This window comes from Trifolium pratense, linkage group LG7 (assembly GCF_020283565.1).
Source record: "Trifolium pratense cultivar HEN17-A07 linkage group LG7, ARS_RC_1.1, whole genome shotgun sequence".
Lineage (NCBI taxonomy): Eukaryota > Viridiplantae > Streptophyta > Magnoliopsida > Fabales > Fabaceae > Trifolium > Trifolium pratense.
Window position 1 is genome coordinate 4,320,405 of NC_060065.1, and position 13,225 is coordinate 4,333,629.

The window sequence follows — 13,225 nt, forward strand, 5'->3', positions numbered from 1 at the left end:
ATTTTTACTTATATTCGAGATCAAAGTACTATATCCAAGATATATGATTACAAAGTACAAAATTTTGCATATTAAACCATTATGTGCAAAAGTTGTGCATCACATAAGTTGTAGCCGATTAACGTAAAAAAAAAAAAATATTCGTGCACACATAAAAAATAAATATAATTTATTTTTTACCTTATATTTTCCTTTTTTTTTTGTGTGTGTCTAAATGATGCGTTTAAAGTAACAAAAACTAATGACGTATCTAAATCTTTTGTAGACGTATCTAAATCTTTTGTAGAAACGTATCTAAGTCTTTTTCTACAAATGAGGAAAAAACATCTTTTCAATTTTTTGATCTTGAAAAGGAAAAGTTCACTAAGACCAAAATTCTCTTGAAGGAACACCTCAAAGAAGTCAATATAGTTTTCAAATTCAACCATAGCCGCTTTTATTTGAAAGATTGACGTAGATTTTAGTTCATTAATTGTTCGAAAAGAAGATGCAACATTAATATATAATTATTTTTATAGTGTCTATTTTTATTTTTATAATAGTAATTTTGTTTTAATAAATAAATAAATATATATATTAAATAAAATTTGAGATAAATTTTTGAGATATATAAAACTAAATTATTCAATTTATTTTCAAATTATAGAAAATAAATTTTCAAATTTGAGTATTCCCTTTATTATTATTAATATTAATATTATTAGTATAGATAAAAAATAAAATAAAATATGCATGCCTAAAACGCGCCTCCGACACCTCTCCCTCTCTCTCTCTCTCGATAACCGCCTCCGACGCCTCTCCCTCTCTAAAACGCGCTGGAAGAGACCACCGCCTCCGACGGTAAGCTTTCAGTCTCCCTCTTTCTCTCTCTCCCTCACTGTCTCTCTCTATCTCTCTCTGCGAAAATCAATTTGACTCTCTCCCTCACTGTTGTTGTGTTTATTTCTGAATGAATGATATCCTATTTAAGATTTCAAGTTGATTTTGTTCCTATTGAAATTGATTGATTTTGTTTTTGTTGTGTATTGTGTTGTTTTGTTTCTTTTTCAAGCTTAGGGTTTTGATTTTGGGATTGTTTTCAAAAAGCTTAGGGCTTTGTTTATGCTTCTGTCACGATCGCACTACCGCCACCACCGACCACACCACCACACTTCTTAGGTTAAGGTATCAATCTCAATTGCAAAACCCTTTTCCTCTCAAATTTTGTCTTTGTAAAATTGATATGAATTTTGAGATAAATTTTGTTAGTTACATATGAAGCAGGCCGAGCCGTGATAAGGCCCAGCCAGGCAGCCAGCCCAGGCCTGGTAGATTGTGAAAGCGCGAACATATGAGAGTACTCAGCAGCAAAATCATGATTCACTGATAATTCATAACATAACATAACATATAATAACTGCAACTAACTGTTGCAGGTTGAGTTTTCAGTTGAAATGGATAGCGATATGGAAGAATCTATGCGAAAAAGACTCAGAAAAAACCCTTTCTCCGCCGATTACTCTTCTCGCAAGGTTCATCTCTTTTCCTTTATGTCCAATGCAATTATCACCACCGTAGCAATAATTCAAACCCTAATTCCTATTGTTTCATTGATTCATTTTACTATTGTTGTTAAAACCCTGAGATTTTTCACGGAATTATATTTTATTCATTTTGTTACTTTTCTTATGATTTATTATTATTGTTGTGGAATCATGCATCAGTTTCAACAATATGCTCATGATTTGGATGAATATGTTAAATAGTATTTGAGTATTTCATTATTTCTTTTCTTCCATTGCTCACAACAATAGTCATCATCATCCTTTATGTTAAGGGAAAAAACATAGATATAATCATTCATGTAATTTCAATTTTCCTTTTTTACATTTTATATTCTAAGGTAACATGGAAATGATACACCGAGAGATCACAAAGTAAACTTTCACTTTGATCCTTTGTGTTTTATGCCAATTACCCACTCATTAAATAATTACTTGAATAAAAGTGTAACATATAAGGTTGTGAGTTTTCATATGCAGTTGTTTCAAACTAAATAGCAGTTCTCACATGGTAATTACGAGCGGTCATTTTAAGAGGGCAAGTAAGTTATCTATAGACTAAATCCGGTTATAAAAAACCCGGATAAAATATGTTGGTTTTCTAACTGGCCCGTATCTTGGACTTCTTGGATAGCCATATCCAAATTATTTGATACCCATAACCAAAAGTAAAACCGAAGTCCTGCCCGCATTCATATCCTCTCTGCATCTTATTTCCTTAAAATCCCAAATCGACGAACCCTAAATCAGACATGGATATTTTCCCCCCTAAATTCCAACTCTATTGTTTGCGCTCTACCTTCACTCTTTAGATTTGCTATTTCCATTTGATTTTGTTGGCGATTGAGTTCGATCACACTTTAATTTTCATTTCAGTTTCAGTGTTCCTCATTTTCAATTTCGATGTTCTTCACATTTTCATTCATTTTGATTTTAATGTTCTTCAATTAGATCTTAGTTTTCCTTAGTTCGATTGCGATGTTCTTCTTCTTCACTTAGATCTTAGTTTTCGTTCAGTTTGATTCCAGTGTTGTTCAGTGTTATTCAATTTGATTACCACATCACCGAAGCTACAATGACTCCCGATTCTGAAGCTCGGTTTTTGTTGGATTTTCTGATGAGTCATGAGTGCATGTTTTAGTCACAGTTCTGAAGTTCAGCGTTTGTTGGATTTTGCAACTTTGAAACGGCTTGTTTGGCTGATATGTGTTTATATTGTGTCATTGCTCATTGTGAATGGATGTCTCGTAACAATAACTTATTTGTAGCATAATCAACTATTATTGTAACAGAAATGGCATGAAGAGATTATTTGAATGTTGCAACACAATCAAATATTCTTCAATGAATTTTAATTCATTTTCTTGAACTTGGCCTTAATTGGATTTAAATAGCGAATACTTTTTGCATTGACAAGTAAGTAGGTTGAATGCTTTGTAGAATTGCAGTAACATGTATATGGAATGTGTAGTGAATGCATTTATTTAGTGTTGATCATTAGCGAGAAGTGTAAAGATACTCTTTTTTCAAAAAAATTGTCTTCACATTTATTGTGCACAAGTAATGTGCTCTTTGGATGGGTCCTCTTCCAATATTACTATTGTTTTGGTCCTACTCTGTCCAATATTACTGAATTTTTTGATTTGTTTGTTTTCTCAATTGTATTTTTTTTCAACACTAATATTGACAACAGTGTATCAAAGAAATATAATCCGATCGTGAATAAATGGATCAATTGACTCATGTCACATAGACTTATTTTTACCTCTTGATATCATTTCTTAATAATTTGTCTTCACTGAGATCATATTGGTATTCCTTTTTTCTCAGAATTTTATGCAGGATGATAATCGGTTGGAGATTACACGAGCAAGATGTAAGTCTATAATCTAATCAGTGTTTCTTCCCTTTTCTAGAAAATATACAAGAAGTAATTCTATATTTTCATGACAGTTGGAAGTTTGCTTAAAAGGCATGGAAATTTGGCAGAGCGTATTTCTAGGTAAAACGTCCTTGATGCAGCATAAGGCTTTTTTCCTTAGTTGAATCTCTGTCGCTGAAAAGTGATCAATGTGCTTAACCTAGTTTAAAATTGAAAATTATTATGTATAGAATTGAATAAACTTGTCCGTGCTTAACTTTTTATACTATGCTTATTTTGACTTTTCTGGTCTACCTGTGGGGTGGGTGAGGATTAGAGAATATATTTCTAGTATTCATTGAGAAAACTATTCGAGTTCACATTTTACATTATATTGCTATGGTATTGGTTTTTGGCATCAATGAAGCCAGTCTTTGGCGGTACTTAAAATAAGAGAGAATTTAGTAAATGGAGTTGAATTCCGGAAATCTAAATAAAGTCTGTCTTGCCTATCACAACTAATGAAAGAGGAACCAAAAATAATGAATAGGTACCATATGACCTTTTACTCCACACCTATTTATTTTATGGTGTTTTTTTTCCCATCGCAAGGGATGTTTCACTTTCTTTGCTGTCCCTTGTATGCTATTTATTTAATTATTTGCTTACTTTTCTGAATATGTCGATATCTGATCTCCCCTCCATTTGTACTTCTCTCACTGCCTTGAAATCTATTGACACATGTTGAAATTCTCAAACTAGACATTATTGGCCGTGCTTATATGCAATTTCTAATATGTTTTTGAAATCGCTTTATACACAATTTAGGTTTACCTGCTTGTTTTAAGGTGTTTGGTTTTCTTCTCTTTTCCTCGATTAATATATTAACATCATGCTGAATTCCTTGCTTATATGGATGCCTAAATCGGAGATTATTGTTTTAGAATGTCCATTGATTGATATATGCTGCAGTAACATATTAACATTTTTTTTAATATTCACTGGGTTAATAGGGATTCTGACAAGATAATATTTGAGCGTCTTCAGAAAGAATTTGAAGCTGCACGAGCTTCTCAAACTGAAGGTAGCTTTCTTTGGCTGTCATGTTGGTAGATTCCTATTAATAATGGAGAGTATCTGGCACTGCCCTGATTCCTGTTTCTTGCCATTTATATCCCATCATATTTTAGTCTAGGTGATAATAAGAACTTCAACTTTTATCCTCTGTCATGCGTGAATCCATCTATCCATAGAAAGTGATATTTGTTTCACCCTCCAAATAAAATTGCCACCAAATTAGGCCTTCTGTCGTAAAACTTGACATCAATTTAGTCCATTTATCAGATTGTGGTATCAATTTAGTTCCCAAATTTGAAGCTCCTTTAATGGTGTTCTCACAGTCTGCACAAGGTCTACTTCAATGTTACTTTTCTTTATTGAGTAAGTATGCTAATATCAACTTTCATTGGAGGATCTGAGTGGTATTACATGTATCATTTGGGGACTTAAATGAGTGTTTACCCTTGCATATATGACAAGCCTATATGCATGAGGAGACAGTGCTGGTTGGGTTGGTTCAATATAGAGGTTTCAAAATATAGAGTAACCAATAAAGCATTGAAAATATCTAGCAATTAGTATTATTAGTTGCCTTATGTTATCTGGTGTAGCCTAGCTTATATATTGATGTTGGGTGTTAAATTATCTATTGGCTGAAATGATACTGTTTAAAAGCCAGAATATTACACTATTTTTACATCGACAATAATTGAACTGGATCATGTAGAATAAATATCAGCCTTTTTTTTTGCGTAGAATGACAAAAGAGAGTTGAGCAGCGAAAAAACATTGTATAATCTAGAACATTTTAACAGATGGAGATTTTTAAGATGTAAATCTAGAGCATTGTGTATGAGATAATATCATAATACTTTTGTAACGCCTTAAATGCTGACCAACTTCTACTGTTCATTCATTTCCTTAGAGATATCCAGAAAGTTGCTTCTTAACCTCCTTTTTTGTGTGTAGAGATATATTTAGATGGGGAACAGTGGAATGATGGTCTACTAGCTACGATAAGAGAGCAGGTATGGTTGTGGTTGTTATACCTTCATTTTTTCTCACTCACACTCATGTTCTGGTATTTGTCCTTGATGTTCATTATAATGTTTGATTTGATCCATTCAAACGTGTTCTTGTCAGGTGCATATGGAGGCAGACAGAAAAGCAATGTCTGGGGATGCTGATATATCAGCTGGACCTCAGGAAAGAATTACTTACAAAACTGGAAACAAGGTAAATATTATATGATATTAGTATTACATCCCCAAAAAACTTCTCATGGTGGAAGATTATACTTGTAATTAAGTTGCAGATATTTCAAGGATTATAGACAGCAGCTTAAGATGAAAAGATAGCCACAGTTTCACTCACAAATCATTGGCAACTTCTACCTAAGTAGGACTGTAGCATTAAAATGTACTATGCGTATGGTACTTGTGTGGTACTCTATTTTTCTTAATTATTTTGGTGGAAGTGAGTGAAACTGTGGCTATCTCATGTATTAATATAATAATATAATATTTTTGTGTATTCTAGTTTCTGTTGTTATAACCAAACAGTGGTTGACTTTTTAAACTTTTATTGTGATGCTTTTGCCGTGAATTAAAGAGATTAGCTCCTTCATGTTATATTTTATAACAAAATGTGTGTTTATTTATTGATGTACCCATATGTTAATATTTTTAAATTGCTGTATTCCCGTGCCTATGCAACATCGATATTAAGTATAAATTTCACGATCAAATAATCTTTTAATATTGGTTGTGTGTTTGGGAGCAGGTAATTTGCTGTTTGGAAGGGACAAGAATTGGCATACAGTATGAGACATCTTTTGCTGGTAATTTGGAACTAATTTGTTCATGACTTAGCTAAATTCATGAGGCGACATTATGAATATGGAGGCTGGATCTTTCTCTACACGCTTCTTCCATTTCCCATTTGTTGATAATAATATCTTTTCATTTATTGCCAGGTGAACATTGTGAGTTTTACCACTGTGTGCTAGAGAGCAAGTCATTTCTTCAAAGGATGACTGTCCTTGAGCACACAGTGCCATTTTTCTTGCCAATACGCGAAACAGAAAATGAACTCCTTTCATCCAATGCAATGGTAAAATCAGTTAAATATGTTTCCATGGATCATGTTTATTTGAACCTTCTCTAAGCATCGTATCTATTGGTTTTCATTCAGAAATTCATAGATCACGTTGGAGATCTACTGCAGGCATACGTGGATAGAAGGGAACAGGTAGACTACCCATGTATGTAATAAATGATATGTTTATATTTGGGAATAACAACATTATGTCGTCATTATCCTTCTGAACATGTATGTTACACATGGAGCAAAAGTTTACGCTGAAACAATCATGCATGTATAATTGTTCTAAGGAATAACCTAAACGTGCCAACCAAACCAACGAATAATGTTAGAACACTTTAAAGCTAGTACCTTTGGACTGGTTTACCTGTATCCATATTTCCAGAAAACAATATTATTTAGTGACATACATTTGCATATTTGTATCATGCAATATTTTTCACTGTTACTACATCTCATATCCTTGTTAATTTAGATTCTTAGAACACTATTGACTGATAAGCTGGGTATCGTTCATACATTTTCTTTCCCATTTTTCTTGACAATTGTCAAAATATGTATTCTGGGTTGCAGTTATCTGACAATGCCATCTAAGAACCCTGATTGCGGAAGATATTAAACTAGGGGTGTTAGTTTTTTTGGTATCTAAACTAATAAATGGTACAATCATTTTGATCATGTTTCTTTGTTTTGGCAAACCTTCCTTTACCCTCCTAACTCCCAAACAAAGCCTAAAAATCTATATGTTGATGGTTGGGGCATTCATAAGAACTTTACCGTGTCCCTCTTTCTTTTCTATTTTTTTTTTTTTAAAACTTGGTCTCTTTCTTTTCTAATTAAAATATTTATATATTTTTTATTTATTCAATATCCTGTCCGTCTACTTTTGAGATTAAAATCCACAATCTCTATCTATAAAACATGAGGTTACAAGCTTATAGCTAGGTAATGGTTTACCTGTTAAATATAAATTTATCAATTGAGTATATTTGGAAATTCTCGAGAAAAGTTTTGATGCTAAAGAACCATGTATTTTAAACCAAAAAAAGAAAAAAAAAAGAACCATATATTTGTAAAGTATCTACATGTATATATTTTTCTGTTACAAACTAACAGTTAACCTTTTGCCTCTTTCAAATGACATGCAGGTCAGACTTATAAAGGAACTTTATGGAAATCAAATTGGAGAGCTGTATCATAGCCTTCCTTATCACATGATCGAGTTTGTATTGGATGATTTTGATTGGTTAGTAGGTTAAAGTGATATTATTTTCTCTTCAATTTTGTAATTCTATTTGTAACTTTTTAATTTTTTTCCTCCCCCCTTTCAACTATTAGTCTGGTGGAATCATCGGTACAATACACTCTCTTTTTGATTCTCTTGCCTCTATTTTCTCTCCCTTGATTTTCTTCCACTTTCCTACATTTTATATTGTTTTCTCACCTTGTAATATTATTGATCATGAAGTCATTTTTTTGCAGCAAAGTTACAGTCAGCCTTCGATACACGGATCTCATTTCGGTGCTTCCAACTCGAATTACAGTGCTAGCCTGGCCAATGTCAAAGAAAAATTCCACTGTAACTTTGAACCGGATGGAAGATGGAATCTCAGGAAATCATCCTGCTCCAGTTCGATTACCCTATGCAGAAGAGGCCTTACGGACCATGAGTCTACCAGAAGGTGAAAACTATATTACTTAGTTAAATTATTATATGAGAATAATGTCTTATTTTTGGACTTTTGTCGCCCACAGTTCTTGACTGCATGTGATTATGTGTGCAACTATGTGAGTCCTATAGTACTTCAATGAAATTAGAATCTGGAATTATAGCTAACAAGTCTCTTTAGAACATTGGGTACAAGGAACCAAGAATGGAATTTTATATTGAAAAGTATAACATTTAATGTTAGAAATGCATTAAATGTCGTAAATTTCAATAAATCTTTTATATTCTGGTTATAGGTTGAGGATTCATGTTGGAGATATATTGCAGGCATACATGGATATTATACGTGCCTGCTTCAATGTTCACTTTATTCTGATATGTTTCACTATTTCTCTACTTTAACATTATCTAGCTCTCTATTGATTTTATATTTTGTTTCCTACAACAGCTTATGCAGAGATTGTATTAAATCTTCCACATGCGCTTCGGCAGATGTACTACTAAAGAACTTAAAGCTCACCCTTTCAGCAGTCTGAAAGATTCTCTTGTAAATTAGTTATAGGTTGAGGATTCATTTTTCTGTACTTGTCATACGACATATCTTGTTATTCCTTCAATACCCTCTGGTGGTGGGCTGTATAATTTGTTGTACAACAGGGCTAGGTTGACTTTCATTGACTATTGAGACTTAATTCATCTCTCCTCCCCAATCTATATACATGTAATTTGATTATGGATCCGCTCCATTTCCATGTCTGTCCAGTTTCCTAGTTAGATTAACAGATGTATGAGATGTGACAAATACAAATTCAAGGATGGGATTAAAAATTTGAAAAATCAATATCGTTTTTTTTTTATACAAGATATAGAGATACACGATCTGGATGGCATGCTCTTTTGAAAGAAAATGAATGAATAAATATGTAGATAAAAATCATTGCTTAGTAGATAATGATATATAATGATATATGGTGGCGTCTAAGGTGAGGGCTCTATCAAGTCCCTCACCGGTGAGGCATTTAAAAAATACCGTTGGATTTAATGGATGGTTTAGATTTATTAGAAATAAAATTGAGAACACTTATCTCTTCTCACACACGATCTTTGTCTCACATCTCCCCCTACCAGTTCTGCAATTTTTCACCCCACCCCCGCACTCCCACCCCCGTCATTTCCATCTTCTCTGCTAATTTCTCACTCTCTACCATTTCCATCTTCTTCATTATTTATCTCTACACATTAAATTTCTTTTTTTTGTGTCACCATAAATTAAAAAGGGTTTGATGGGTCTTCCTAATTTATAGCAAAATTTGTAATGGGGCCTTTTGATCAAAGAGGACAACGATAACAACAATGTTGTCATAGTAAGAACAATCGAAATTGAGGTCTTTAGCCTTGTGTTGCTGTTATGACTAGAACTTTAATTATGGTAGTGACACATCTGTTTGTTCTTGAAGTTTTATTGACAAAAGTTGGACGAGTAATGAAAATGAGAGTTTCTAGCAGTGTAATAGGAAAAGAGAAAGGTTACGGTGTAATGAAAATGGAGGAAATTTTGTCAAAAGAAAAAGAAGAAAAAAAAAACAGTGTGAAAATGGAAGAAACAAAGACAAAATTGTGTGTGAAAATATGTACATGTTCTTATTATTATTTTCAAGAAATCTGAACCATCCATTAAATCCAACGGTATTTTTTAAATGCCTCACCGGTGAGGGACTTGATAGAGCCCTCACCTTAGACGCCACCTATAATCTTCTCTAAAAAAAAAAAACTTTTCCTTGATTTAGATTTTTTGGATTAGGTATTATAACCGCAATCAATACAAAGATTTAGTCTTGTATATATATATAAAAAGAAAGATTTGATCTTAAGGGAGAAGAAAACTACGGATGGAATCTACGTAAGAGGAACCATTGCCTATAAATTATAAAGCGCAGCGCATGAATTACATATTTTTATATTGACTCGTAGAGTATTGTTTTATCTGAGTGAGTTCGTGTTAACTCGTGAGTTAATTGCAATCGCTATTGTGGTCATCACCACCGAAATGTCACGGCCACACCAAGACAGACTCAGTTCTCTGCCGGACGAAATTCTGGAACACATTCTCTCCTATCTTCCGACCAAAGACGCCGTCGCCACAAGCTTCCTCACAAAGAGATGGAAATCACAATCACTCTGGCGCTCACAGCTCAACCTCCACTTCAACGACATACATTTTCCAGATGCTTCCGCCTTCCGTCAATTCTTCTACTCCGTCATCGACAAACGAGATAACACTCTACCGATCCTCTCATTCCAACTTAACTGTCGTCGCCACGGCTTCCTCTACGAAACCGATTTGTACAATGCTGTTTATGCGGCAACTTCACAAGGAGTTGAAAATCTCAGCATCGGATCTCTTTCACAATCCCATCAACATAATGAGTAATTCTTGTTAGAATAAGAGATACACAAATAGGAAAAGAGAAAGACGACTAGGGTTTCAATAGAATATTATTGCATTACTTAACAAAATATGGATTACAATACAATTTATAATAATTTCTAATGGACTACTAAACTACTAACATATAAAGCCCAATACTTAAAGCCCTAATAATATTATTATCTAACACTTCCCCTCAAACTCACGATGCATTATCAGATAATCATCGAGAGTTTGTCAAACAAAAAACGAAAATCAAACTACTCTAACTAAATATTTTATTTCTAATACTACCCCTCAAGCTAAAGCGTACTAAGCTTTGAGCTTGTTACAAATCAACCCGAAAATAAACTAAATTAACTAATAGCTTCAAATTCAACTTCTTCAGATTTCAGACTTCGAATTGTGAGTATTCCCTCACCGGATTCAATGTGAGTATTCCCTCACCGGATTCAATGTGAGTATTCCCTCACCGGATTCAAATTTCAAATTGTGAGTATTCCCTCACCGGATTCAATGTGAGTATTCCCTCACCGGATTCAATGTGAGTATTCCCTCACCGGATTCAATGTGAGTATTCCCTCACCGGATTCAATGTGAGTATTCCCTCACCGGATTCAAATTTCAAATTGTGAGCTTTCGATCACCAGACAGATTGCGAGCTTTCGCTCACCGGACAGACAAATTGTGAGTACTATCATAACTCACCAGACAGAACCAAACAAAACCAACCATAACTAAACAAAACCAATTCAGTCAGAACCAAATCAAATCAAACGGAACTGAACCACAAAAACAAAAGATCCAAAATCAATCCAGAAAAACAGAACCAAGACATGGACAAAAGACCAAAATAAAATCAACTCAACCACCACACAGTATTATATCAGCATCACCCTTGTTTCTAAATCAAACTAATCAGGTTGAACCAAACAGATCAACAAAACTAACTAAATACCAAAGTACACGCATAGATAAAAACGACTAGAATTCCAAGCACTAAATCCAGAACAAAGCAAAGCATTCCGGCCACTAATAAGTCACAGCGGCGCTACTTGATGAAAACAAACAAAACAAAATCCAACTAGAAAGAAACAATTATCACGGCGATAACAGTAACACAACAACAATACTCTAACCTTCACTTTTTTTTTTTCTTTCAATACAACCGAGCATCAAACGAACACAATAAACATATCCCCAAACTTTTAGGGATTTGATAGCGGAAGCGACAAATAATTCAAGGCGGATCGTACCATGCTCTCGATACCATGTTAGAATAAGAGATACACAAATAGGAAAAGAGAAAGACGGCTAGGGTTTCAATAGAATATTATTGCATTACTTAACAAAATATGGATTACAATACAATTTATAATAATTTCTAATGGACTACTAAACTACTAACATATAAAGCCCAATACTTAAAGCCCTAATAATATTATTATCTAACAGTTCTAACTACCAAAACCTTGTCAGTCCTCAAATTGAAGAGAGTAAAACTAATAATGATGAAGTATTATCTTCCCTCTCTCAAACTACTTCACTTGGAATCTGTCTCTTCTTATGAACACATCAACAAACTTCTTTCTGGCTGTCCCATTCTACAAGACTTTGAAGCAAAAGATTTAATCGTGTCTAATTTGAGTTCTAGCGGTAGTGATGTTCTAAGCCTATCCAATTTGGTCAGAGCTAACGTTTCCGGTTCTTCTGATATTAAGCTTCATTGGTTTCATAATGTCCACCATCTCCGCATACAAGCGGTATGTAGATTCTTTTTCACCGGTCTCTGTTCGTCAAGGTTAATAATATATTTGTTGTTCAAAGATAAAATAAAAATTGAGTGACATTTTAATTTACGTCTTTGTAACTCATGCAGTCGACGACGTCGAGGAGATATTTGTTAGATGGCAAAGTAATGTTTCACAATTTAACCTATATGGAGCTGGCATTCAAATTACCCGAACCACTAGGGTTGTGGAAGTGGGACCAGCTGACAAAATTTCTTCGATATTCCCCCAAGCTACAAACTCTTATCGTTGATGAGATTAATGTTAGGCATTGCATTGTCCTCTTTCTTTTTTCATTTTTTAAGTTCTTGTATTATATATTTTTTTTTTTAAATTCAATTGTGTATCATTGTCAGGATGATATAATTTGCAATTGCAATGGTGAAAAATGGAGGAAACCAAGAACGGTTCCAGAATGCCTTTCATCTCATCTTACAACATGCACAATTAGAAATTACAACTGCTTCAACTGCGGGTTTCAATTTGCAAAATATTTAATGCAGAATTCAAGAGTATTAAGCACTATGACAATTCAGAGTTCCAAATCCTTAGACATAGATACAAAGCTCCAAATGTTCAAGGAATTATCTTTGTGCCCAATGATAATGGTTAATTAGAGCATATGCTGCAATAGCAGCTTTAGTATTATCACATCACAGACCTTGTAATGACTCCAATAACTTTTAATTTTTAGAAATTATTTTTTTTATTTTTTTTGTTTTGGATAAAGAAATTATTTCTTAATCTTGAGATTGTTTTGTCATTATTTCTCGA

The 13,225-nt window shown here is 33.5% G+C and overlaps 1 protein-coding gene across 16 annotated transcripts; it reads left to right on the forward strand.

Moving 5' to 3' along the window:
- The first annotated feature begins 702 nt into the window (after positions 1-702).
- On the forward strand, positions 703-8,966 carry LOC123900076. 16 transcript variants are annotated; one of them, XM_045951378.1, is made up of 15 exons: positions 715-840; positions 1,052-1,164; positions 1,249-1,336; positions 1,416-1,511; positions 3,372-3,417; positions 3,495-3,543; positions 4,416-4,486; positions 5,431-5,489; positions 5,605-5,697; positions 6,244-6,301; positions 6,437-6,573; positions 6,655-6,711; positions 7,713-7,810; positions 8,047-8,246; positions 8,682-8,966. In XM_045951378.1, the coding sequence occupies exons 3-15, from the start codon at positions 1,331-1,333 to the stop codon at positions 8,735-8,737; spliced, it is 1,026 nt and encodes a 341-aa protein (XP_045807334.1). In that variant the 5' UTR covers positions 715-840; positions 1,052-1,164; positions 1,249-1,330; the 3' UTR covers positions 8,738-8,966. The 16 variants fall into 16 exon arrangements, with proteins under 16 accessions (XP_045807332.1, XP_045807334.1, XP_045807337.1 ...); XM_045951381.1 differs by having other exon boundaries at positions 1,261-1,336; XM_045951383.1 differs by having other exon boundaries at positions 1,264-1,336.
- The last annotated feature ends 4,259 nt before the right edge of the window (positions 8,967-13,225 follow it).

Coding starts and splice junctions, on each gene's coding strand:
- LOC123900076 (XM_045951376.1), top strand. CDS start 733: ATGCCTAAAACGCGCCTCCGACACCTCTCCCTCTCTCTCTCTCTCGAT. Junction 5,490..5,604: donor TAGCTACGATAAGAGAGCAG/GTATGGTTGTGG, acceptor TGTTCTTGTCAG/GTGCATATGGAGGCAGACAG. Junction 6,712..7,712: donor ACGTGGATAGAAGGGAACAG/GTAGACTACCCA, acceptor AATGACATGCAG/GTCAGACTTATAAAGGAACT.